Source organism: Podarcis raffonei, chromosome 5 (genome assembly GCF_027172205.1).
Source record: "Podarcis raffonei isolate rPodRaf1 chromosome 5, rPodRaf1.pri, whole genome shotgun sequence".
NCBI classification, from domain to species: domain Eukaryota; kingdom Metazoa; phylum Chordata; class Lepidosauria; order Squamata; family Lacertidae; genus Podarcis; species Podarcis raffonei.
Window position 1 is genome coordinate 73,999,893 of NC_070606.1, and position 27,727 is coordinate 74,027,619.

Consider the following 27,727-nt stretch of genomic DNA (forward strand, 5'->3'; position numbering starts at 1 on the left):
AATCACACTTCTGATCTAAAGTTGAACCAGTTATCCATTCTTGTTTCTAATGCAAACTGGATTATCTCTATAGTTGTCCCTAGTAGGGTGCGACTGCATGATAGGGAGCCAGTGTGCTGTAGTGGTTAAGAGCAGTGGACAGATTATGATCTGGTGAACCGGGTTCGTGTCTCTGTTCCTCCACATACAGCTGGATGACCTTGGGCTAGTCACACTTCTCTGAAGTCTCTCAGCCCCACTCACCTCACAGAGTGCTTGTTGTGGGGGAGGAAGGGAAAGGAGATTGTTAGCCGCTTTGAGACTCCTTAGGGTAGTGATAAAGCGGGATATCAAATCCAAACTCTTCTTTTGCAGCGCTGTGGGGTTGAGGATTGTGCTGCAAGTTACTAAAAAATTTCATTATCATATAAATGTGTCATATAAATGTATATGACACAGAGGATACATTTTAGTAAGTATAGTAAAATGCTACTAACAATAAGCAAGGTTATGCTTAAAATTCTACAAGGAAGGCTCAAACAGTATGTGGATCGAGAACTCCCAGAAGTGCAAGCTGGATTTAGAAGAGGCAGAGGAACCAGAGACCAAATTGCAAACATGCGCTGGATTATGGAGAAAGCTAGAGAGTTCCAGAAAGACATCTACTTCTGCTTCATCGACTATGCAAAAGCCTTTGACTGTGTCGACCACAGCAAACTATGGCAAGTTCTTAAAGAAATGGGAGTGCCTGATCACCTCATCTGTCTCCTGAGAAATCTCTATGTGGGACAAGAAGCTACAGTTAGAACTGGATATGGAACAACTGATTGGTTCAAAATTGGGAAAGGCGTACGACAAGGCTGTATTTTGTCTCCCTGCTTATTTAATTTATACGCAGAATACATCATGCGAAAGGCTGGGCTGGATGAATCCCAAACTGGAATTAAGATTGCCGGAAGAAATATCAACAACCTCAGATATGCAGATGACACAACCTTGATGGCAGAAAGTGAGGAGGAATTAAAGAACCTTTTAATGAGGGTGAAAGAGGAGAGCGCAAAATATGGTCTGAGGCTCAACATCAAAAAAACGAAGATCATGGCCACTGGTCCCATCACCTCCTGGCAAATAGAAGGGGAAGAAATGGAGGCAGTGAGAGATTTTACTTTCTTGGGCTCCATGATCACTGCAGATGGTGACAGCAGCCACGAAATTAAAAGACGCCTGCTTCTTGGGAGAAGGGCAATGACAGGCCTAGACAGCATCTTGAGAAGTAGAGACGTCACCTTGCCAACAAAGGTCCGTATAGTTAAAGCCATGGTTTTCCCAGTAGTGATGTATGGAAGTGAGAGCTGGACCATAAAGAAGGCTGATCGCCGAAGAATTGATGCTTTTGAATTATGGTGCTGGAGAAGACTCTTGAGAGTCCCATGGACTGCAAGAAGATCAAACGCATCCGTTCTTAATGAAATCAGCCCTGAGTGCTCACTGGAAGGACAGATCGTGAAGCTGAGGCTCCAGTACTTTGGCCACCTCATGAGAAGAGAAGACTCCCTGGAGAAGACACTGATGCTGGGAAAGATGGAGGGCACAAGGAGAAGGGGGCGACAGAGGATGAGATGGTTGGATAGTGTTCTCGAAGCCACAAACATGAGTCTGACCAAACTGCGGGAGGTAGTGGAGGACAGAGGTGCCTGGCGTGCTCTGGTCCATGGGGTCACGAAGAGTCGGACACGACTAAACGACTAAACAACAACAACAACTAACAATAATGTGAATAAATAGAAAAATGAATTACAGTTCAAAGCAATAAACATCCGCATTTCATATAATTAAATTTGTGAGAAGTCTCCATAAAATTACCAGTAGCATTCCAACAACAAAGCAAAAGCTGTCATTGAAGTACATCTTATCATTATACATTTTCCTTTTACAGTACTACATTTTCTTAAGATTCCAGCGTTGCACTTACATATTTAAACAAGAATTTAATTTACACACAAAAATAAGCACCCTTAATAAAATAGTTGAAAGATAAATGATTGCAAAGCACCAAACATTAGGCTGCTTCACATACGTCCCTGGCCAGAAATAGCCTTTTGTGCCAGAAATCATCCCTCTTCACCACATCCAAAAGAACATGTTCTTTAGGAGACCCATATACCTGTATCCTGATGGGGCAATCCTAAATCCCCCAACATTGATGGCTCGGGTTAGGATGCACCAGTCTCCCACCAGTGGAGAATGTCCCTAATGGAGGTGGCTCTGCTGCAGTGGAATACCCACCTCCAGCCCAGTAGGCAGTAAGCTATGCTGCAGTGGAATACCCACCTCCAGCCCAGTAGGCAGTAAGCTACCATCAGCAGTAGCCAGCAGAAAGCTCCAAAAGTAGGGCATTATGGTGCCAGATCCACTCCCCTACCCTAAAAGGCTGGATCCAAAAGCCAATGGAGAATTAGCTGCTCAGTTCCTCCAACCCCCCCATTATGATTGCTCTGTGGTTTGTGTTCCCTTTCCTCATTTTGAAAGGGAAGAATAGTGCAAATTCCATCTCCATGTGTAGTGCCCATGCTATACGTCACCTTAGGTCGGGATTCTCAAGAATGTAGCACAGACTTCCTTTGGCTCATGAAAGGCTTGGTAAAGCAGGGAGGCAATGTTCCAAAGAGGGGCTGAATTCTGAAGAAATGGGTGCATTAAATGCCCCCTGGCAGAAGATGACTGGTGCATCATCGTCTGGGTGCAATTTGGAATGAAGAGTTCAGAACGCTGCTTTCTTCTGATGTTTTGCGGTGCATGACTTTATGAGGAAAACAGATGTTCTGTTCCTCTTCTAATGCCAGGTTTTCAGTAGCAAGATCCCTATATAGGGAAAGGTATACACGTGTACAAGGATCTCTATTGTTTACATATGGAACAGCCCAAGAGACTGGTGCAGGGTTGTCAACAGCAGAGGGTAGAGTAAATTCTGGAGAAGTGACTTGAGTTCAAAAAGTTGGGGAAACACTGCTTTAGATAAAAGCACTTCCTCTGCTGCCACATGGAGGGGATCACTAACTGGGTAAATGTGTGAACCAGCCAATTCTATACTGCCCCACCATGTTCTCATAATTTTTAAAAATGTAATGCACTTAAAGGTTTTGTTGTGCTCCCTACCAAAAACAAAAACCCATACAAACACAGTTTGGAAAAGCCGTATTCAGGTTTACAATGTATATATTTTGTTCTCTGTATATATAATGGAACATTCTGTGTTATATTCTAAGGAGTTCCTTCTCAGACAAAATATATACCCTTGATAAATTTCACCCTGAGAAAGTGGCTCCTTGAGGTTACACAATAAAATTAAAAACAGTACAGTAAATTACACAAACAATAAGGCAGCCAGGGATTTCTGTATGCATTTGGAAACTTTTTTTTTTCCAGACTAAAACCCTCTGAGGGAATGTTAAACTGCAACGTTTTGGGAGGTAGTAAAGTGAACACTAAAGATTCTTTCTAGCTGACATACGAGATTGTCTTTGGCAAAAATCACAGGGAGATAAGACGGTTCTCCACAGTAGTGGAAGGCAGTACACCAAAGGCTAAATGTTTTCTAAGCCTCTTCAGAAGGTCCCTGCAATTCTAAAGTCATGTACTGCAAGATAAACACCATCTGGAAACCTAGAAAAGTATCTTAGGGAAAGAAGTTCCAGCTCTAAAAGCAGTCAGCCTGAAAAGAATTAATCATCCACTTCTCCACCCCGCCCCCCAAAAAATACCCTGAACTAAAGCTGCTGTGTCTAGAATTTTTTTTTGCATGTTTGCATTTTGATGTGCAACATAGTCCTTACTGTATTTTACAATTAGACAGAAACACTTCCACATCTAAATTATTTTGTTATTACAATCCGATCCTGCTTTTGAGGCATAATGCAGCAAGGGGGGAAATCATACACTGGACTTCCAAGAGCTAGGACAATGGTAGACTTTAACTCCTTTGCAGTAATTTTGGGAACTAGCTTTGTCCCTTGGTTGCAGAGCTTCAGAAGCTGTTTCCCATGCACAAGCAGGGGCAGCTTGCTGTATGGCAGGGGGTCACTACACAAGAAGCTATTTAATCTTAGGGAAGGAGAATGAGATGGTGAAGAGTGCCAGAATCCTTAGTGTTGCATTTGCAGAGGCCATGATTGGTGCCCCTTAACATCAGCAGGCTGTATGTTCCAGCCTTGCTTGTTTAGCAGAGGCATGTGACATAGCAATTACATGGGGGGAAAAAGATCTGACATATGAGGCATGGCATGCTCTGGCTGGGCTAATTTAACCAAAGCCACGGAAGGCAATTCTGACCTGCCCCTATCAACTCTTTGTGAAATTAAATAAACAATCATTATTTCCCACCTATTCTGTTATCCTGATAATACTGCTGCAAGAAAAACTGGAATTGAACTCTGCAGAGGAAAAGGCACCACTGTACCTCCGCAGCTAGGACTATTAGTAACTGCTACAGTTGACCTCGGATCCACAGACACTGTCAGGTCACTCCGACTGGCACCTTTTGGCTAAATATGTAAACAAGAAATCAGCAGCAGTAGCCTCGCTACTGATCCTTTAATTCTAAGAACCATGATGTAGCTCCCCACTAGTAAACCACTTAAAGCTTTGGGCTTTTGTTGCCATTGTTCCTTCTTTCCCATGTTGCTATCTCAAGGTTATTTAAGCTAGCGCAAATAGAATAAATTGCTCCGTGGTCTGCAGACACAAATCATTTATCTCATAATAATAATAAACACACCATTTTCATTATCTTGAGTCCTTAAAACAAGAGTTGGGAACATACTGCCCTTCAAATGTTGCTGAACTACAACTCCCATCATCCCTGACCACTGGCCAAGCTGGCTGAGGTTCATGGGCAGTGGAGTCTAATAGCATCCAGAGGGCCAAAGGTTCCCCAGAAACTCGCATTAATTTGTGTAGTAACATGTTGCAGGTTGGCGTCTGGCTGATGTTCAACAACTAATTTATCAACAGTTGGAATAACCAATAGAAATGATTCTCATATGTGTGATTCCTAATGGGGCTAATTATTTTCCCCCTCTTTTTCCTGTTAGTGTACCGGTAAATAAGGAGTAACTGCATTCCAGTCTGCTGAATTGTGCTTGTGTCAAACCTCTGTGAATAACAAAAGAGAGAACTTATTTTCAGCTACTGATCAAAGCTGCACCATTATGTCAGTAGGATGTTCAGCTTTTGAAAAGGTGCCAATAAAACTACCAGCTGTAGTCTTGTTTCCACTAGTCCGTTGATAGTGGCAGTGTGAACTTTATTTACTGTCCAAAGACGGTGACTTTCAGTCCAGTTGGTCCCATTAGATGTTCTGTTTGGTACCATTTCCGGAAAAACAAATGATGAAATGACGTTCTGTTTAAAAAAGCTCTCAGTACATTGTGCTATACTTTTCCACCTTCTCTGTTTTTTGCCGGTGATGGCTTTATCTTTCCAATACAAGGCTGTATGAGCAAAGTGAGGATTCCCACCATGTAAAGCAAGCCACATATGTAGAAAGAAAAGTCATATTTTTGTGTCAGGTCGTAAATCCAGCCTGGAAAACAAGAGCAAGGCAGTTATCTATAGGCTATGATCAATAAATCAGTGAAGAATAGAGAACATTATTTATTCTAATCATAGCATAGTTTTTGGTATCATACTATGCTCAGTCTCTTTCCCCACCTCCATTTGTCTTTCATCCATCTTAACTTTCATAGAAACCATTCTGCAATGCATTGTATGGCTTTGCGGTTGCTCTGCCTTACACTAACTGGTATCTGATTTACTCTAGTCTGCATCTGCACAAAACTCCCCCAAGAAAAGAAGTATGCTATAAGCCAGAGGGTCTGGTAGAGTCAGCCAACAAAGGGTCAGAGGTAGTGGCTGGTAGCCAATAAGATTAGACATCTGTGAGAAAGCAGATGTTGGTGAACTTCCATCTTCAAACTTGCCCTGTGAGCATTGTGTTATCTTGTCAAACAACTTCTACCACACTAGGAGCTCCTTTCTTTAAAATCAAGAATGTACCAAGGTATATTTGTTGACACGGAATGTGGCCCATGAAGGGCGTGGAGTGGGTGAGAATGAATGGTAATTGTACGTGCAATGATTCACTATTTTATTTATTGTGTTTATATCCCACCTTTTCCTCCAAGGGACTCAAGGCAGCACACATGGTCCCCCCTCATTTAATGCCCACAACAACCCTGTAAAGTAGGTTAGGCTGAGAGGCAGTGACTGGCCAAAGACCACCCAGCAAGCTTCATGGCCATGTGAGGATCTTAACTCGTGTCTCCCAGGTCCTAGTCCAACACTCTTAACTACTACATCACCCTGGCTCTCACTATGAACTCTAGGGGCTATAAAGCACGCATGGAATGTAAAGTTGGACAAACAAAACTTTGCATTTACCTGCAAAAGGTGGTCCCAGGAGTGCTGAAATCCCATTAGCACAAATGATGATTCCATAGGCATTTGCGAGGTGCTTAATCCCAACTAAATCTTCAGTAACAACAGGCATGAGTGAAAAATACCCACTGGAAAATCCTATTAGGGCACAGACCACAGCGAGCCCAGCATATGTGTGCATTAGTGGTAAAACGAAAATGCAGAAGACAAGAGTGAAGTTGGCTGCCATGAAGACATTCCAAGCACTGACGCAGGGTGAATCAGAAATGATGCCAAGGATGACCTTGCCAAGAATGTGGACAATGGCAATAATTGAGGTCAAAGGGAATACATCGTTCTGTGCAGATAGGCCATATTGCTTCACTATTTCCGGAAGATGGATAAAAGGGATAACAAAAGTGCTGTATGCAAATAAGGCCCAAAACACAAAGGCTGCAAACTTTCTGTTGGTGAAGAGGGATGCAGCGCCAAAGTAACTAGAATACCAGGTCCGAAAGCCTTTCTGGATTGTAAGAGTCAGCTGACTCACCCTCTTCAGCACGCAAAGAGCATAGATATTCTTCCAGTGTCTGGTTACATCTTTGTTTTCCAAGTCTGAAAAAATGTCAGACTTTTCCTTCTTACCTTGCCCTTCTTTTGCCTCTTCCTGTAAGATGCCATTGGATGCCAGTGTTTCTGCAGAGCAAGAGAGAGCTTTTGCATGGCTCTTGCTGACGTTTCCCTCTCCGCTTTTTTCAGCGGCTTCCTCTTTGTAATAAACTGGTCTCATGAGCGCTCCACAAACACACAGGTTCAGACAGACCGCTCCCTGGATGAACATTGCATTCCTCCAGCCAAACTCCATGCAAAGGTATTTCAGCAGAACTGTCATCAGGAAAGCACCGAACCCCGTCCCAGTTGTGCTGAGTCCCTGGGCAAGTGCTCTTCTCTTCTCAAAGTATTCGCCTACCATGACCACAGCAGGCAGGTATACCATCCCACTCCCAACACCTGAAAAAGAGAGATTCCTGAATCGGCTGGAGAACTTTCACTGCAGTCATAACACATGCAGGCAAATTGACACAAGGCCCAAACGTTATTATCCAGTATGGCTTCACCTAAGGATTAAGGATAGGCTTCCACAAGCATACTAGTGGGGCAGCACTAAAACTGCTAGCACATTTGCAAAGCTAAGCAGCTTCCAGTATGGTTTCAAATGCTGAGAAATGATGACAAGGCGTGACTGTATGCTGCTATCAGACATGGGAGTATGCTTTGGCAGTATTTTGTAAAGCTTTTATGTGTTGTAGAAATGTGTCGTGATAAAGACTGGGAATAACAGATCACACTCAGATGATTCTGAGCACCACAAATCAAAGTTTAAATCAGCCTACTGAGGCGTAGCTGTGTATCCCAGAGCTGATACTGTAGTAGTATAAGCCATGAATTCCCGACACCTGTAAGATCAGACCTAAATATAGTCACCTGGGCTTAATAAACGAATTATCTCCATCACTAGAAAGACCATACATAATCTCAAACTCAAGTCGTATCAACCTCCAAAGCCAGAATGACTCTTCAACTAACACCAAAGCCTGATTCCAGAAATAGTATTATGCATGCTGGAATGGGATCTATCATCAGTGTTTCAGGTAAAAGCCACAGATTTATTAGACACATGGTTTCCCTTAAAGGTAGAAGCTACCTCACATGCAGGACTAATAACTAGGGATTGAGTTTGTGGCTTCCATTCCACAACCACCACAGCCATATACTTTAAAGGTTTATTTACTATATTTAAAATTGTTCCTTTTCTGAGATAACAGCTGAAACTGCTCTGAGTTCTGCTTTCACTGATGCTCAAACAATTCCTAGCAAGTTAATTGGTTTAAGTGGGTGTCCCAGAATAGACAATCTGCTCTTATGTCAACACTGTGGCATCATCTGTGAAAAGAAGAAAATATTTGCAGACTAATGGACCATATACTTTCTGCCTGAATATGTTTTTGCTGTCTCTAAGCACCTAATGTGCTTATGTTGTCAGTTTACAAGAAGTTTATTCCTAAGGTTTCTTCTCCACCTGCCACCGGCCCCTCATTCCAGGCTGAGAATGAATGTGGAATTTCTCCTCTTATTCTAATGGGGTCTGCTATGGCCTTAGAAAGAGAGAAGACTAATATTTATTCTACTGAACAGGATAACCCTACCAGGAGACATAAGAGAAGTCCAACTCAGCTTCCGTATGCCATTAAATGGGGTCATAATGTTTTGTTTTCTCTTATCATTGTATTTTCATACTGCAGGGGGTGTCTTTTGGATTTTTCCACTTCAGATATCTCTTGTGGTGATTAACAGCCTTGTGGTGTTTCAAGCTCAAAATCAATTTTCTCATCTATAAACAACAAAGTTTACTGTCCCCTTTTTTGCCCTTCTATTTATACTCTCACACTCATAGTAAGACAGCTGAGTGCAGAAGGCTGCCTGCCCACTTCCATAAAGGGATAGCAAACATCTACAGTTTTATCTGTCTTAACACAATGAGCATAGGCCAGTTCAAGGCCTATCTAAATTAATTTAATGTAAAGCTTTGTCAAATGCCGCACGTGATAATTATAAACCTCTACCATGTATCATATTGTTCATTTCCCTTCTGAAATAAAAAACCCCAAATCCAAACCTTTCCTTGTAGGGCAGTTCTTCCAACCTGCTGATCAATTTGGTTCTTCAGCTCTAAAATATCCTCTCTTTTTTTGTTGTGGCAGCCAGAACAGTACACAGTATTCCATGTCTGGTAGCTTACTTGGTAATAAGCCTCATCAAGATCATAAGCTCTCTACCTATGGCACACACTCAAATATATTGCTTTAAGCAACTTTGTATGAGTTCCTGCCAAGTTTTATATGCCAAGTGAGTTTATCACTTGGGGTTCCTTCCAACTCTAACATTCTATGATTCTATGAAACTTTTGAATTGGCCCGGGCCAGTCTGTTTAACCAGACTGTCATGCCACCTTCAGAGGAAAGGTTATTTAAAGATTATCAATATCAAAACCATAAATCCACTCTGAGAAAGAGCAAATAAAATATGATTAAGATGCAGTGTGCCAAATCAACCCCAGTGAATATTGCTCACAAGGATCAGCAATGTGAAAGAGGAAGAAGTTGTCCTGAAATGACACAATACTTTAGGTGACCCCAATATCTATCTAGTTCCTTTAGACCAGGGACTCCCAAACTTTTCCCTCCATGGACCACTTGGAAATTGCCAAGGGTCTTGACACTTAATGATTTTTCTGCCTGTTGTAAGCAACTGTAACATGCTGTGCTAGGTGCTGTATCTTATCTTATCACATCACTAGTCACCTTCTATCCTGGTCCATCCCACTCACCCTGTGGGCAGATTGCTGGGATCTTAGAGCGATGGAGCAGCAAATAGGATCTTTGGTTGAAATTTAGTAAGTAATAATAATAATAATAATAATAATTGTGCCTGCCATTCACAGCCACTGCTTCTACCATTCTTCCCAGACGTGCCATGGACCACCAGTAAAGCTTGCGGACCAGTGGTAGCCTGCAGACCAGTTTGGGAACCCCTGCTTTAGAGCGATGCACTAAGCTGAGTACATTCACTCCAATGCTTCTGAAAGGAACACCAAGCGTTTTATGTTCCACAGTGCTGTATTCTTCCTATGGCATTCTGTACGCGAAATAACTGGTGTATGTTTCCAGCAAAGGGATTTTGTCAAATGCTCAACACATTTGCACATCATGGCAAACCATGATCCATGACTTACTGTGCGTGAGCAAATCATGCTCTTAGTGTGCAAAGAAAAGAAACCATGATCCCCGGCTTAGTATTATGTCCAAACCAGCATTCAAGCAAACCACAATTGGTAAGCCAAGAAGAAATCTTGGTTGATCTTTGTGGTTGGGGTGAAACAAATCATGATCCCTGTTTCAGACACAATGCTCAGCTAGGGATTGTCGTTTTTCCCCTCTGCGCACTAGCTGGAAGTAGTAGAGAGGATAGAAGTGGGAGTGATTTGCTGGTGCACAATAACAGATGGTTTATAGCTTATTGTGGCATGCAAATGCAGCCATTAAGTTATACTGGTCTTATTTAACTATTAATCTTAGTGCTGCCTTGCCTGCATTGTTGAAAAAAGGACAATGGAGGGGGGCAACATGCTTGCATCACACCTTCAAATTACCATTGTACTTTTAGTTTGGAAGGACAAAGGGGAACGTTGGAATCTTAAAGCATGTCCAAGAGCTATGGGTAAACTGCATGTTTTATTGTTATATGTTATTGTAATTGCATCTTCTGCTCTTAAATATTTTGCAAACCCTGGAAATGTTTTATGTGGGAGGCACACAAACAAACAAACATGTGAAACTTGCTATTTCACATCAGCAGCAACAAGTGCAACTTGGGAATCTGCCCAAGAAGTGTGACAGGGGTGTATGATTTGCTGTGAAACAAAATACAGACATTCAATATTTAGGTTGGTTGTGGCTTTCCAGCTAATCTGAATTACCATGCATCACCTGAATTAAGGTATCTATGCAGGTGATCTAAAGTGCTTATGTAGATGCTGCATACGTGTCACTTTTGACCTCCAACATGTGATGTATCTTCTCATGTGCACTGTTTTGTGTGCACAAACCAACCCTCCTCCATTGACATGCATGAAGAAACTCTTACAGGCTAAGGAACATGTTTGTGGTAGAGTTACTGTGCTCAGAAGGAACTGTAGGTCAGGGTGACTGCCTCTTTGCAAACTCAGGCTTGCTTATTTTAGCATTCTGTGTTCTTACAGATCAGTTACTACAATGAAAATCTGAATGCATATTCCAAAACTAAAGCATGCTTACCAGCTGTAACCCCAAACGTTATAAAGAGGTAATATACATTTGAGGCATAGGAACTCAGTATCCATCCTACAGCAGTCAAGATCCCTCCAGCTATTGCTGTCTTCCGGCAACCGCAGGTGTTAATGAACAAACCAATAAAAGGACCTGTGCCAAAACACGAAGAATGGATTGTTTTCCTAAAGCTTTGTTTATTCTCTTCACGAGGATAACCACACTGAAACCACTGATTACCAGCAATAAGATCAGTAAATATTAGGCCACCTGTTCAAAACTGTTAAGTGCTAAACATCGGTTCTCAAAGATCTAGGCACTTATTTCTAATCAATATATGAAACTGAGACAATATGACTCATGACAAGCAGAGATTACAGAAAAATGGAAACAGGCAAACAGTATCATATTTTATAAGGGACTGTTGCTAAATATTTTGATCCATAAATGTATCTATCTCTGCAGGAACTGATCTTGGGCATATTCATTTCTTCTAGAGTGGCTTATGAACCTACCTACAATCAAGGTTATACCCATACTAAGGGAGCTGACCCACGCTGTCAGGCCTCGACTTTGGCTGAATTCGTCAAGCCATTCCATGTTGAGAACACCAAGGGCCATTTGTGATCCCATGATGAGAATGTGCACCAGGAAAGAAGAAAGGACAATCATCCAAGCCCATCCACCATCAACATCTGGATTTGCCACAAGCTTCTTCTCCCTGTCTTTGGAATCCTCTTCAAAATCATAGCCAACATCTTCGCGACTGGTGTACATTTTCCACTAAGTATCCTGAAACAAACAGAAAATGTTTTCACAGGCTCAGGGTTGTCTTTTATTTTAGTTTCTTTGGTGCTTTATTCATCAACTCAAATAAAACTGGTTTGTTGACAGCTCGGCCGCCATTTTGCATCCTCCACAACACCCCGGGACTTCATGAGGGTGGAAATGGCAGCCGCCGCCGCCACCGCCACCCACGAAAAAAATGGCCTCCATTTTTCCTAGAGGGAGGATGAGAAAAAGAAAAATATCGGGAAAATGTACTCTGAGAAATTTCAGCTCCTCTCCAATCACCTGTAGGCAGCCAAAGTGACATGAATCGGAAGCAGATTTTCAACACCCAGCCACAGCTGTAGGATTTGAAATACTTAACCGTGCCCTTGTAGGGACAGATATTTTGGCCGCAAAATGTTTTCACACTGTTACCCGAAATGTATTTTTATCTTTGGATATCTGCACTGCAAACACACTCAGAAAAAGGAAAGGTTGTTTGTCAAAACTCTGCACACGCCATCAGCTGCCCAGAACTAGGATAGGACACTGGCCCTCACCTCACTGCTGACTCAGAGCAGCCTTGACCCAGCCTTGTCTCTTCCATTCACTCACAGATTACTCCACACAACTAAGTGTCATGCAACAAGCTGGCTGCCAGAAAAGCCGCAGACCATCCTTAGAGCAGCAACGCCAAACATCAGTGACTGCTGTTTGCTCTTAATCAAACAAGGCCAGCAAGTCCGAAATGCTACACTGACATAATAACTGGGATTCCTGAATACATTAGCATTTGTTCTTCTAGTGTAAAAAGTTCTTTCCATAACTGATACTGTCTTCCTAATAACCCTGTTAGGTCATCTTTGCTCTGGGAAAGACATTATTTCCTCCCACAAATTTTGTCCAAAATACCTTTTTCCTAGTGGGGTTAAGATTGGGAGCTGCCCAGAGTGGCTGGGGAAACTCAGCCAGATGGGCGGGGTATAAACAATAAATTATTATTATTATTATTATTATTATTATTATTATTATTATTATTCACAGTTCAGAGGCTTGCAATTTTCAGTAGAAAAACAGCACGAGGTAAAAGGGCGGTTCTATCCCCCTCCACACACACTTCTTCCTTCCTTATTGGTGTTTCACTTCAAATTGAAGCACCTGCAGCTTCGTTGTATAAAGGAATAACACAACTACACATAACGTGTAGTTTATTCCTTACTAAAATCACAACAGGAATGTGCCAGTTTCGCAGATGGGGAGATTGAAGTAAAGTGATGATAAGCCCAATGTTTTATTAGCTGCAACTCTGTTTAGATTATTTACATTTTAGGGCCCAACTCGCTAACAGTGTGATTTAATGCATGTTTGTTGATAAGTCCCACAGTTCAGCTAGACCAGGGCAGGCCAACTTTTCATATCAAGTGGGTGGCAAAAGCATTTTGACACAGAATCTGCGGGCCACATGCTTGGTTGCAGAAGCCACCAAAAAAGAACTTGAGGACCGCATGGGGCCCTTGGGCCACGTGTAGGACCACCCAGAGTTAGACCTACTCTCAGACTTACTGCATAGGAAGGTCTCCTACTGCCATTTAAAAATTTGTTATGTCCCTGCTTAGATATGAGGTTCATTCACTGGGTCATCTTGGTCAATCACTATGTTGCATCCTAATCTGATTCACAGGATTGTTGTGGGGATAAAAGGAGGAGGGCACGTGTGGCATCCTGAGCTCCTGGGTGAAATAAAAATGTATTTAACCAGCAAATAAACAGCAGTTCTTGATTTGGCTAGATACCCATGGAGCATAAAATGCTCAGAATGTCTGTAAATCTGGGCCCTTTGAAAGCTATATTAAGTTGCATATATTCAATACATGGTGCTTTGAAAAGAAGAAGAAGCAGTTTAAAGGATTTTCCTAAGGCTGCACAAGAGAGCTGTGTCAGAGAGGCAAACTGGCCAGAGCTCTACAGGCCACTACTGTCCTCGTGTTTGTCACATGAATGATATTAATTATTCCAGCTCCCCACCCTCCCCTCCCAGAAGAAGAAGAGTTTGGATTTGATATCCCGCCTTTCACTCCCTTTAAGGAGTCTCAAAGCGGCTAACATTCTCCTTTCCCTTCCTCCCCCACAACAAACACTCCGTGAGGTGAGTGGGGCTGAGAGACTTCAGAGAAGTGTGACTGACCCAAGGTCACCCAGCAGCTGCATGTGGAGGAGCGGAGACGCGAACCCGGTTCCCCAGATTACGAGACTACCGCTCTTAACCACTACACCACACTGGCTCTCCCAGATGATCTTCCATCCAGTATTCTGTCTTGATGGTTTAGGCCAAATATCAAATCTGAGAAAATCACTTCTAATGTGTTTGCAAGCCTGCCCATTTATAAAAGTCTGCAGTCGCAACCCTTACATAAAAACACGAAAATTTTGATTTCTGTTTTTGAAAACATAAGACACGTCCTGAGATACTTTCTTAAAAAAAGAAAAAGGAGCAACAATTAAAGCATAATTGCAGTATTTGACCAATACACTTTTTAAACAGCACAACAAAGCAAAATGGCTAGGGCTTCTTCTCTCTCTCTCTCCACACACCCACACACCCACACATATATATATGAGACTTAAGTAACAAAGACATAATTTATGTGGTAGTTCCTGGTTACTGCCATATCAGTAGCAAAAAATAGTAGAAGTGTTTCCATCAACTCTGGGCCGCTGAATATTGGTACGTGTGTAACTCAGAACTCAGGGGCATTGTGTTCCGTGATTTTTCCTATCTCTTAAAACATAACTAATTTCCTGTGCCAAAGGCATTTCTGGTATGGACAGAAATAAGCAATCCGCTCATAGGCTGTTAATATTTTGCAGACCTGCTTTGCTGTACAGTATGTTTATGCATGGGTAGGCGCAGCAGAAGCCCCACTCCTACCATCTTCCCCATGTGTGTTATAGTAATTCCTACAAAATTGCCTTCCGCATAAGAATAAGCCGATATCAAAGCATTATCCTCAGGAGAATGCTGAAATGTGCCTCTTCCCTCTACTTCTTTCCCTCTGCTTCTCACATGGGCACAGCTAATATGGGGGTCATAGATCATGTGTAAAATGGTCCTGCTGAGCACCTTCCTACTAAATCCAATGTATCACATACATGATCGCCATGGGGTTTGTTTCATTTAAACTACTATGATCAAACTTCGTTTTATAAAATCTGGTGACCGGTCATCGTGAATGAAGACTGGACTGTGACCCTAAGCATGCTTTCTTGGACGTAAGTTTTTGCTTTATAAAGGGAAATTATTTAGGAACAGGCAGGATTCTCTCTCCATCCCACCTGCAAAAGTCCTGCTTGGTTCTCAACCCATTTATTTTTGCCTTGCCCAAGCACGTCTACTCAGAAGAAAATCCCACCGAATTCAAGGGGTTTTGCTCTCCAGTCATGCAATCCTATGCATGTCTACTAATTGAGTTCAAGTGGACTGACTCCCAGGTATATGTGTATATGCTAAACACATTTATTAAGTAAAAAACCACATTGAACCCTCAGGGATGTTTTGTGTAAATGTGGATACTGGCCTGTATCAGTATTGCCGCCTGTTAGCTGCCTTAAATGAAAAAGTACTGCATGTCCTCCAACATTCAGAGGTAGAAATAAGGTTACTTATGCCAAGTTACTTTTAAAATTGTAGTTTTATACTGCAGTTGTCGTTGATGTTATGGCTTATATAAATCTTCTCCAGAGCACTTAGCCCTGAAAAGAGGCATATAAAATTTCAAAATAAATACTTGGCAAGCGCCTCTTCACTCCAAGGCTACGCACCACTGAAGTCTCTTGTCTGCAAGAGGTACTCTTGTGTTCATTTACTTGGCAACAGCCAGTCTCGTAACAGATTATCATGCTTAATATCTCAAAATAAACCACAGGCTGCAGCATGTGAAATGGCAGGCTGTGTCCTGCATGGTGCCTTAAGGCACCTACACCTGCTTACCTGGGAGAAAGTCCCACGCAACTCGATGGATCTTACATCTGAGTAGCCAGGTTTAGGACTGCAGAGTTAATGATCAGGTTGTACACTTCCACGGCATGCAGCCCCCGCTAATTTCGAAAGCTCTTTCCAAGTTAAGGCTATCTGGCGGAACCAGGCATGGAGGGAGAGGGAGGGAGAGAAATGGGGTGTCACAGACACAAGGGGAAATGGTGGGATTGAAAGGCAATCCCATTTTTTGCCCTAGCCACGCCCACAGCGCTAACTTCTCCGCTGCCCTCCAAAAAACATGCGCCTCCGACCCCGAACACAAGGATTGTGGCCCTCGACAGAAAAAAAAGTTCCGCACCCAGGCGGAGACAGGCAGTGCTAAATGATAAAAAAGAGATGAGAAAACCCTCCCCTGGTTTCCGCCTCAGGCACAATAAGAACACGTTTGGGGGGGACAGTATTTAACCAAGCGTAAGGCGAGGGGGTAGTCAGTGGCTTCATGGTAGTCAATGGCTCGTTCAGGTGGCGGCTCTCGCCTCTGGCGCCTTCCTCAGTGGCTCCCCGCGAGCAGAAGCCTGGCCGGAGTTGTGGGGAGCGGGCCGCGTAAAAAGCGCGAAATAAGGAGCCCTGCGCGGAGCAGGGAAGGACAGCGGCGGCGGAACCGCGCGCGGCGGCGGGGCCACAAGGCGACTGACCGCGAGTTACCTCACAGCGGCTGCGGGAGCAGCGGGAAACCTTCCTGCCGGGAGCAGACAAAGCTTCGCGGCCGCTGCGTGCGGAGCCTGCCCGCCTGCCTGGCGCGCCATGCATGCCTCCCCGCTTGCCCGAGGCCGCCCAGGCTCCGGTGCCCAGCCTCGAGGGCAGGCCTGGCTGGCACACCCACCCACTCACCCCGGAGGGAGCCGCGCTTACTCCCGGGCGCCTCTCGAGCGCGGCGGATCCGCTGCTGCTGCTGCTTCCCGCGGCGGAGTCCCCGGGACTGCTGCAGTCTGGAGTGGCATCTTCAGCAAGGCGCCCGCCCGGAGCTCTCCTCGCCCGTGTCGGGGGAGGGACGCAGGGAAGCGAGGTCGGGAGTGGGTGGGGGCTTAATTCCCCCGCCGGCCTCGACCCCCGAGCGTTGCCCTTTCGTCCCCAGGGCACTTCGCCTCGGCGTGATCTTCCTCCACCAACTCCCTGCACCGCCGGCCCATCTCTGGCCGCTTGCAAGTCGGCGCGCTCTGCCCATGTGTGCGAGGCACCGGCTGATTCTGGTTTTGCGCAAGGGAGATTTGGAAGCACCTGGCGGGCTGCCGGGGCCTCTGGCGATCGCTGGGTGAAGTTTGGCTAGGGGCAACTGCTGCGCAGCCCGGCTTAGGGCAGGAAAAGCCCCCTTCCAGCCCAGCGAGCCATCGGGGAGAAGAGCGCGGCAGAAGGAGCGAGCGGTGCATTGATGTTGTTGTTCGTAGACAGGCCTCTCCCGCGTGTGGAAATCCTGAGGACCAAAAACAGCCCCAGGGAAGATTAAGAGATTTACACTCCTGTTTCCGAAAGGCTTTTGGCTTCCCGTTCCAGAAATCTTCTCACCACTTACCCTGGCCTTTCCCCACCCCCACGTAGCAGCTCAGACCCCTGGCGTCTTTTCTAAGTAGTAACACGCCAGGGACTAGTTTCTTAGTTTTCAGATGAGGACAGCCTTGAAATCGTGAAACGCTGCCGAGTTTTGTCTTGTATCATAGAATCATAGTAGTGGTGGGTGGGACCTCAAGGGTCATCTAGTCCAACCCCCTACAATGCAGGAATCTAAAGTGACCACAGCAGATGGCCATCCAACCTCTGTTTTAAAAGCTCCAAGGAAGGAGAGTCCACCACCTTCTGAAGGAGTAAGGCCGCACTAGTATGCATGCTTACCTGGGAGTAAGCCCCTTGGAGCTCATTGGGACTTAACTGCTGAATGCCCATGCATAGGTTAGCCTGTTAACAGATCTGTTGTGGCACACCCTTTCATGGACTAGATCAAGCATGAGGAAACCTCGGCGGCTCTGGGCCTAATGTGGCCCACCAGTTCCATGAGCCAGACCCTGACAATCTCCCCACCAAGAAGCCGGGATGGACCAATTTTCACCCCCATCCTAGTGCAAGAGGGGGTGATATTTAACTTTCCCTACCCAGTGGGTGGCGCTGTGGTCTAAACCACTGAGCCGATAGGGTGAGCTCCCGTTGCTTGGTCCCAGCTCCTGCCAACCTAGCTGGTCGAAAGCACGTCAAAGTGCAAGTAGATAAATAGGTACCACTCCGGCGGGAAGGTAAATGGCGTTTCCGTGCGCTGCTCTGGTTTCACCAGAAGCGGCTTAGTCATGCTGGCCACATGACTCGGAAGCTGTCTGCGGACAAACACTGGCTCCCTCAGCCAGTAAAGCGAGATGAGCACCGCAACCCCAGAGTCGTCCACGACTGGACCTAACAGTCAGGGATCCCTTTACCTAGCATAACACAAACAGGAAGAAAAGCAGCACTTCCCTGCTCCCCAGCTGATCCCCATGGATCCAGTGTGGCATGTATATGGAAGGGTGAGTTAACCCCCCCCCGCCCAATATGTCAAGATGAGGATGAAAGTCTCCCCTCTGTGATTCTGTGATTATGTGTGTGTGTGTTAATATTTTGTGTGTGGTTTTATAGTGGTGTGGTGTGGTGTGTTTTAAGTGTATGAATGTGTTTTAATTTTTCCACTTCTATAGCAGCTGTTCGAGGGAGGAGAGTGTTTTTATTTTTATTTTTATTTTATTTTTTGTAGGATTGTGCTGCTTGAGTAAAAGGCTTTTAAAAAAACAACCCCCAAAAAACACCTCCCACTCTCCAGATTCTGATTAGCTCCTTCCCCTATTTAAAATAGACTCTCAATGGTGCTAAGCTTCAGACACTGCAGGTGTTCTTTCAATTGTGTTGTGTATAACAGCTTTCCCAAACCTGGGTCTCCAGCTGTTTTTCGGACTACAGTTCCCATCATCCCTGACCACGTGTCTTGCTAGCTAGGGATGGTGGTAGTTGTAGTCCAAAAAGCTGGAGACCCAAGTTTGAGAAACACTGGTGTATGAGAACTCCTCCCAGTGTGTGTGTGTTAAAAACACACTGAAATTAGTAAATTGAAAAGTTACATTTATTGTATTTGTTTAATATATTTCTTTCCTGCCCTTTACCATAAGGTCCCAAAGCAGGTTGCACACAATAAAGTATGCAATCATAAAACAAAGCAGTGTAAACCATAAAGCAAGAAAACTGTAAAATATTTTTAAAAACAGTTCATTATATAAAACAATTAAAAATTCCACATTTAGATACAACACAAACATTAAAAAACAATTCCAAATATAAGAACAGTTTTTTTTAAAAAAAGTTCCAGTACAGATTCAGACTATTGTCTTGAGATAATTTCCTGTACCATCCAAATTTTTCTATCTGGTCAAAGGAGACCATGTCCTCTCCCCACTCATCTTGTCACCCCAAAGAGGACCCAGAGCTACGGAAGAAAAGTACCCAGCAATATGTGAATTTTCCAAATTATAGCATTAAGGAGAATCAAATTCCTGTCCTCAGAAAGGGTCCAGTGACAACGATGACAAAAGGATCCCCTGTAAATGTCAAATGAAGGAATATGGTTAGGTTATTTGAACGTCAAAAGCAAGGAAATACAAGGTAGAACATGAGGATGAATATCATGGAACACCAAAACCAAAGGAAGCACAAAACTGAGTGTTTCCTGCCTTCTGTGGTCAGTTTGGTACCTTTCATTTTTCACTGGAACATGAGACAGTAAAAAGATAAGGATCTCTTTCAGCAGGACATATGAATCACTTCCCATGAAGTATCTTCACATGGTTTTACAAGGCAATTCCAAGTATAAAAAGAATTTATAATAAATTCAGATACCAGCTGGTTGTTGTTGTTTTTTGAAAAACCAACTACATCTTCATTGGATGTGTTTAGGGTTTTACCTCACCCACACATGCCAGTTTAATATTAGAGAGAACAAGTGGGACTTTTAACAAAGCATTGCCTGACAAGCCAGCTGTGCCCTTTTATGGCATACTCCATTTCATCCACTTCTGTTTTTCTCTCAACACACATTCCGCATTCTGTGGCCACTAATCATTTTCAGTGTTCACTGGAGTGTTTGCTTGTTTTTAAATTGTACTTGTACAAACCTTGGAACTTCTATTGTCGATCTTTTCCTCGTGCGCAGATTGGCACTGGGAGAATGAGTTTTGTGGTTATTTAACCATTATCATTCAACAAAACGAAAACACTTCAGTGAATACCACCGACAAAGCCTGTTAGAGCTGTGCTTGTTTCACCTAAACCCGTTCTGCCTCTCCTGGATGCAGGATGTGGTTTTTATTCTGCTGTTAGATATCTCAAAACACTGTATACCAAGGTAGTAACGGAGCTAATCTTTAGTGAAATGTTGCTGCAAAAACAGAATATTTTGAGAACTTTGGAGTTCTGTACACATGACAGTGTTGTAGTTGTGACCTATCTTCTGCATAGAGGGCTACAAAATCCAGTGTTTCCTGTTTGATTCACTTACTCTCAAAGCTACTACTCATCAGAGGCGGATTTGGGGCAGTGTGCGCAGCCAAAGCTTCGGAAAGGAGGTGGGAAGGTGCTCTGTCAGGGTCCTAGAGTCCTCCTGTCTCCTTCCCAAAGCTGGGCAAGCTCTTCCAGCTTTTGCAAGGAGGCTGGAGAGGGCTCTTAAGACCATGCCAGAGTCTCACACCTCCTTCAAGGAAGGGCATAAAATGGCCTTAAAATGGGAAGCATATTACAGCAACCCTGTGAGGTAACTCACTATTGTTCTAATTTTAGGTGGGTAGTTGAAAGAGTGTGACTTGCCAATGCTCCATTCAGTTATTACTTGGCCCAAAGGAAAAACTATGGGACAGGCCTTGATTTTAGGAAATCCCTTGACTGCTTCTTCTTGCCCACCACCAAAATGGAAGATTCTGCTTTCAAATAAATGTGGCATTTGTTGGTATGTGGGGTCCCTCATCGATCTATCTATCGAAAGGCATATACCACTGGATTGTAACAAAACCTCTAAGCAGTTTACAAGAGCTGTTAAAATTAAATAGAAATATGTAGCAGCAGTGGGAAACCTACAGCCCATAGGGATAATTAGGCTTGCCAGGTCTCCCCATTCAGCCCACAACGCCATTTCAGCCAAGACACAATGGTGCTCACAGGCTTTGCATTGGTGACCCCTGGTTTAAATGGAAGACAATATGACACCCACAAACTAGAGGCATGTGAATCTGTTGATTGCGGCTTCTCTCAGTTTCTCATTCTTCTAATCTTAAACTCAGCTCTCCAGATTTCCACATCAGTCTCCAGATTATTATTATTTTAAGTTCTCGTTTTAGTACAAATTTATCTTAATGTACATATTTTTGCGTAGATTTCCCTTAACATGTTTTTTTCAGAAAGCAGTTTTCCTTAATGTTGCTATGGTCTTGTGGGTGCCAGGCCACTATAAATTCCTGGATCTAGTAAGTGTTAGAATTTAAACAAGGCTTGGGGTGTTAAACTGGGTGCCAGACACCCTAGTCCCAGTAAATGTTAAAAGCTGATCAAGCCAGGCTAGCTTCCTGTGTTCAGGAAATCACCTAGGTGATGGGCCATTAAGAGAACAAAGGAAAGGTGATGAGCCATTAAGAAAGCAAGTGAGAGAAGGCTCTGTGTGAGACAGCAAATGGGTGAGGCCCATACCCCCCCCCCCCAACTTGCAGATACTGAGAAAAGCCAAAGTTTAGAACTGAAAGTATGTGCAATGTGACCTAGAGGTAAAGCTGCAGCCTGGAAAGCCAGAAAGGCACAGTGTGATGTTTGATGTCTATTTGAATCCAAGGCTGTGTCTATGGGAGAAACAGGACCCTCTTGGAATGTTAATGCTGTGAACCCCTCCATCGTAGGCTTGGGTTGTATTTATGTTTAATTAAAACATATATCACAAAGATATCACTACTATGCCTCAATCCCCAAAGGAAACACAAATCATGGGTGAATGCCTGGAACACCTAGAATCTCGCACCACTCAGAGACTACGGTGGTGTGCAACACTATAATGTATTTTGTAAGCGATTATCACTAATATGTGCATTCTTATGCACCCTTTACCTTAATGTGCATTTTTACAGACATTACTTGGCTGGAGCCGTGCACAGCAAAATTCAGAGAGGTGTGGATTTAGTAAGGCAGATTGTTGTTCATTTCACATATTGTTTCAGAAAGTGTGAATTAGGCAGGCTCATCTTAAAAAGCAGAGACATCACCTTGCCAACAAAGGTCCGTATAGTTAAAGCTATGGTTTTCCCAGTAGTGATGTATGGAAGTGAGAGCTGGACCATAAAAAAGGCTGATTGCCGAAGAATTGATGCTTTTGAATTATGGTGCTGGAGGAGACTCTTGAGAGTCCCATGGACTGCAAGAAGATCAAACCTATCCATTCTGAAGGAAATCAGCCCTGAGTGCTCACTAGAAGGACAGATCCTGAAGCTGAGGCTGCAATACTTTGGCCACCTCATGAGAAGAGAAGACTCCCTGGAAAGATGGAGGGCACAAGGAGAAGGGGACGACAGAGGACGAGATGGTTGGACAGTGTTCTCGAAGCTACCAGCATGAGTTTGACCAAACTGCAGGAGGCAGTGGAAGACAGGAGTGCCTGGCGTGCTCTGGTCCATGGGGTCACGAAGAGTCGGACACGACTAAACGACTAAACAACAACATCTTATATGTGATCTGAAGCAGATTTGTGCCCAATTCTAGGCCTGCCATATGTCCAGATTTTCCCGGACATTACCGGGATTTCAAAGGTGAAATTGACGGTGGGTGGGGGGAGAGATTTCCGAAAGGCGGCACTTAATCCTGGATTTTAGGCAAGTCAATAGGAAAATCACCTTTTTTGGTTTTTGGTCCTGGTTTTTACTTTTTGAAATATGGCAACCCTACCCGATCCCTACTGCAAACCAAGCAGATAATATTCAAGAGGCAACAGGGACTGGAGAAGAAGGCTGGAAAGACTTGGAGGAGGAGCACAGAGAAGACCGTGATGCAGCCATGGATGGCATTTGCACTCAATGGCATCACTGTTCCAGCAGACATTGGGTAAATGTGTGAACGTGTTAATTGTACATATCAATGCATTTTATCTTTTGTAGCCTTTTCTATTTTAAAAGATTGAAAGGAAGTCAACAGGAAAGGCAGCATTTTCCTTTATTCTTGATTAGCATGAATACAGAATCCCAGAGGGGGCAGTACTACTGTCGCTTCTTAATTTCCCTGGTCTCCCAGAGCATCAGTTGTACTACTTGAGAGAGGCAGAACAGGCCAGCTGTTAAGAATGGGGGCAGTAAAGAGACTCCGTTTGTCCAGGGATTAATCTTTCTGATAAAGAAATGGAGAAAGGGAAGATCCAGTGCAGGTGGAAAGCAGAGCTGCCTTCTCCCTACGGAGAGTGTCCTTCTACCAGTGCAGGTAGTCGGATGAAGTGCAGATGGTAAGTAGAAAAGGCCACTTATTGCTCCAGCAGTTATGAACTCCTGCCTAAATATTTCTAGGAAATATTGAGGAAACTGAAGAGACAGTACAGGTTATGCCTGAAACAGTCGCTTCTGCATGTTTGAGCAAGGTGTAAATAGTTTTCTTAGAAACTTAAAACATTTTAATCTTGGCGTGGGTTTCTTAAAAAAAAAAAGAAAAGGTTGTGTAAGGTCTATTTTCACTAGGAAACAAGAACATTATCAATGCAAAATAAACCCAGTAGGGCCCAGCCTACTTCTGAGTAGTTATGCATAGGATTGTGCTGTCTTGTCTTTCAGAAAAGAAACAGGGAAAAAAATAATGCATCTGGTTAAGTAGACTAACATGAAAGCTATGTCATAAGCTTGTTCATCTTTATAGTGCCACAAGAATCTTCACAGTGCTAGATTTGCACACAAGCTAAGTAAGCTATAGTTTAAGGTCTCAGATTATGAGGGGCCTTTAACTAGAAAAAAAATATTACAAGAAAAATATTGAAAGAGTTTTAAATTCAATGACATGTGCAGATCACACGCCCAGTGCATGGTGTATTGCTTCTCCAATTTGCTAAGTTATGTGTGTAATTGCTTGTTTATTCCAGTAATGTTAAAGGTTTTCACATATGCCAAGTAAGAAGTCATAAGATATTTTTTCATTTAAAGGTATTTTGTATGCAAATGGACATGTTTTAGTTAGGTTTTTAATTGTCAGTTGCATCTTTGCCCAGGTACCAGTATACATCCAAATATAAAAGTATATTATTTCTATTTTCATTGTCCTTTCTGTTAGAATAATTCAAATTTTTGAAGCCTGATAAATGTGACAGTTTAGGACTTTTCTCTGCAATCATGCGGTGGGAAATTATAGTTTTCATTCAGCTCGTGTCTAATCTTTATTCATGGGCAATCACATAATTTATCCATGCATTTGTTGGCTGAACTGATCTTAAACCATAGCTGTTCCTTAGAGCAACCAAAGCCATTCCTAAGAGCTGTCTAGGGCCTTCTTTCAGGGCTTTTAAATATATATATATATATTGTTCATATGTCTGTTTTTAATCTTCCATTTCTTTCTGTAGTTCTATCTATGTGATAAGTCAGCTATGTGATAAGTCATGCTGAACCCACTTTAGAGCAGGGGTGACCACAGACCACACCCAGCTTGGTAACCTACAGGAAGTGGTCCATCAGCCCTGCAGCTTTGCTTTCCAATCTGATCAGGAGCTAAAGTGCTCTGTCAACTCTTTAGAGTTTGCAATCAGCGGTTGCTTCTGTTCCTTCCAATAGTGTCATTTGTACATTTTAGAGTGGAGAAGGAGATTGCAGACTCACTTTGAGGCATCTGATCAAGGTCTGTATTTTAAAATGAGCTTAAAGATATATTTGCAAATGTTTGTATGTTTCATGCCAGGCAGAAACCAGCTGGCTAAGTACTTTGGCAGTTGTTTATCTTCCTGCTCTCCTGAACAAGGGCCCCCCTGATTTATAGCAGTAGCAGGAGACAAGTTTCTCAAAGTAGTAAAAGGAAATTACAGGCTGGGAGCAAATGTTACACTGACCCTACATATTACAGAATACAATCAAGCTGCAAAAACACTAATTAAGAGTTGGTAAATAGTAAGATTTATTGTTTAACAGAAAATAATACCATGTGCCTCCCATCAGACTCTAGCCATATTTTCCTAAGGTTTAAGGTATACTGAGAGAGTTAAAGGGCAATAAATTTTGGGAAGAGTTAATGGGAAAAGCAAGCTGGCTGGGAAAGGGGGGTGTAAACTGAAGAGGCTTCTTTTGAAGCTGTTTTTACTGAGTTCCTTTTTTACTTTGCAAAGGCCTTTTCTTCTAAAAAGCTATCTATGTTATGTATGAGATTTGTTGGCTTAATGTAATTATGCAAAGGATTTAGAAAGGAAGAAATGTTAGATTCTTATGTTAGATTCTTATTTCATAGATGGTGTGTGAGAAGGTGAACCCAAGATCTCTTTAAAATGAAATTAAAAAACCATGCACCATCTGTTTTAGCCATCTGTTTTGCAGTGAATAGGGCAAAAGGTGAAATGTTAATTAAGGTGCCTTGTCGAGGCAAATGTAAGATATATGGCTACTTGTCTGCCATTTATGGATAGAAGGAAATATAGCTCTTTGTCTCCCATAAAAGGTAATAGGAAATGGATGTATCTTTTATGATTGGTTCTAGCAAACAGCCAATAGGAATTTCAACCAGGCTGATTGGACAGAGGCAGCCAAAGGAGGAGCAAGGGGGCTGGGCTGAGGAAATATAAGTGCTGGCCATCAGGGCTGGAGCATAGGCAGAGCTTTGGTAACCATATGCCGCTGTGCCTATCATTTATTTGTCTGACAAATAAATTATTATTTTAATTTCTCTATTGCTGCGTTGAATATTTCATTCCAGCTAAGCGTTAACCACAAGCAGGGTGCTACAACTTAGGTTAGACTTTACAAAGTGGCCTGCAGATAATAGGACGATACCTAAAGGCTGCTGAGACAAAGAAGCAAATAACGACCGATTCCCCAGTTTTTATAAAATCCATCAGTTACTCACACCTGTCTCCAGGAGAAACATATCAGTTTGTATAACAGCGAATCCTGAACTGAGGCAGTGTAAATGCCCATAGATTCCAGTTTTGGTGGCATTTTGTAGGGGACTCCATTTTGCAATAGATCTCAAAATTTACAGTGTAGTTTTCCCCCCTTTAATACAAACTAATCCCATATTTCTTCTCTATAGTTGTCTGAATTTGTGTTATTCAGATTTGATTTTTGTAATGTCAAATTAACGCAAGATTCAGCTTTTATTTTTCAAATCCCTGGTGGCGGCGGCGGCGTGTGTTTTTCCGCATCCAATTTACTGCTGTATTGCGCACACACCAGTTCTGTTAATTTTAAAAAGGACCAGTAACAGTTGTCATCTTTGCCAGAAGCATACCGTTCTTCAGGAAGTGCTCAGAGTCAGACATTGCGACCTCTTTTAATGTACTGAAGTTGATGCGAGTTGATATTTTTGCAAATCCACAGGAAAAAGAGCAACTGGACCGAAATTGACCTCAATATCATCAATAGAAAAGAAGAAGAAAAAGATCTAAAACTCTGATCCTGTGCGTACTTACTTGAGAGAATAATCTTTCAACAGAGAAGTTTGTAAAATAAATCACAGCAATCATGGTTGGAAATAGAAGGTTAAGATAAGATTCCAGGACAAACTCAGCTCTCAATTCTAAACACGCAGAAGCAGATGACCCTACTTATTACTTGAAAGTAAATCCCACCGTGACTGAATCCAAATTAAGCTTGCAGAGGATTGTAGTCATCGCCTGATTCTTTGCAGACAGTAATGCTGGCAGAAAAAGCCAAGTTAGGCCACAGGCTTTAAGCTGATGCTTTCTCCCTCTAAGGCAAAGGTTAAGGGCTAGGACAGGCAGGCTCAAGACACCAGAAATTCCTTATGTTCAGTATTGTCATAAAGTGGACTTTGCACTGCATTGAGGGCTTGCAGTCCAAGGCAGCGCACTACCAGCGACCCACAATCTTGCCCTTTGCCTCAGTCAGTGATTTGTCTTGGTCTGGTGCTTATTAAGGTTCTGGGACATGTTCTCAATTGACAGGGCAGGCCAGCCATTCCAGAAACAATATAGGTTTACGTGCTGCTTCCAGCACTGCAGGCAGGGGCGCTTTAATTTCTGCTGTCTAGCCTGCCTTTGTGGGAGAGCTGGCTCTGCATATGTTTTTGTCTCCAGGAACACCCGGCAGTCTGACTAGCAGAACTGCTGTCTTGCAAGTTGGGGCCTGCTGTTGCCAAGTTTAAGTGCCCGATAGGAAACAGGAAATGTACATTCAGTGGAGGAGGTCTTGGCTTCCACTATATTAAGCTTTCAAGCGGAGTAATCAGTAGTTGCATCCCACTGACCTCCAGTCATTTGCCCTCCATCCGATCATACGAAAGGTGGAGCAGGACCTCGGAAGTGGGGATCCTGGCTCAGCATCCAAGGACTCCCAACCTGCAAAGTCAGGGTTCAAGATTGTTCAGGGAAGCTATGCCCATACAGCCAGGCTTCCTGCCTTAGACCTGCTTTATCCCCAGGGTGGTGTGGGTGGCAGGGACATTTATGCAGTCCCCTCACTTGCCTTCCCCTTACATCTCATAGAAGCACAACCCC

General features: G+C 43.3%; 2 protein-coding genes across 5 annotated transcripts; one reads left to right on the plus strand and one right to left on the minus strand.

Moving 5' to 3' along the window:
• The first annotated feature begins 927 nt into the window (after positions 1-927).
• On the plus strand, positions 928-27,727 carry LOC128414602 (uncharacterized). The gene is made up of 2 exons (XM_053390142.1): positions 928-1,752; positions 27,440-27,727. The coding sequence occupies exon 1, from the start codon at positions 979-981 to the stop codon at positions 1,726-1,728; it is 750 nt and encodes a 249-aa protein (XP_053246117.1). The 5' UTR covers positions 928-978; the 3' UTR covers positions 1,729-1,752; positions 27,440-27,727.
• On the minus strand, positions 3,583-17,531 carry SLC16A14 (solute carrier family 16 member 14). 4 transcript variants are annotated; one of them, XM_053390140.1, is made up of 6 exons: positions 16,897-17,531; positions 16,018-16,154; positions 11,774-12,050; positions 11,268-11,411; positions 6,418-7,404; positions 3,583-5,560 (listed from the first exon to the last, which is right to left on the minus strand). In XM_053390140.1, the coding sequence occupies exons 3-6, from the start codon at positions 12,033-12,035 to the stop codon at positions 5,409-5,411; spliced, it is 1,545 nt and encodes a 514-aa protein (XP_053246115.1). In that variant the 5' UTR covers positions 12,036-12,050; positions 16,018-16,154; positions 16,897-17,531; the 3' UTR covers positions 3,583-5,408. The 4 variants fall into 4 exon arrangements, with proteins under 4 accessions (XP_053246115.1, XP_053246114.1, XP_053246116.1 ...); XM_053390139.1 differs by having other exon boundaries at positions 16,018-16,158; XM_053390141.1 differs by lacking the exon at positions 16,018-16,154 and having other exon boundaries at positions 16,918-17,531.

What these genes read in the sequence shown, in the direction of transcription:
- LOC128414602 (XM_053390142.1), top strand. Translation starts at nt 979, where the DNA reads ATGGCAGAAAGTGAGGAGGAATTAAAGAACCTTTTAATGAGGGTGAAA.
- SLC16A14 (XM_053390141.1), bottom strand. Translation starts at nt 12,035, where the DNA reads ATGTACACCAGTCGCGAAGATGTTGGCTATGATTTTGAAGAGGATTCC. An exon ending in AACGTTTGGGGTTACAGCTG is followed by an intron (nt 7,405 to 11,267) that starts GTAAGCATGCTT and finishes TCTCTTTTTCAG; the next exon opens with GTGTTGGGAGTGGGATGGTA. An exon ending in CCTGGGACCACCTTTTGCAG is followed by an intron (nt 5,561 to 6,417) that starts GTAAATGCAAAG and finishes CTTGTTTTCCAG; the next exon opens with GCTGGATTTACGACCTGACA.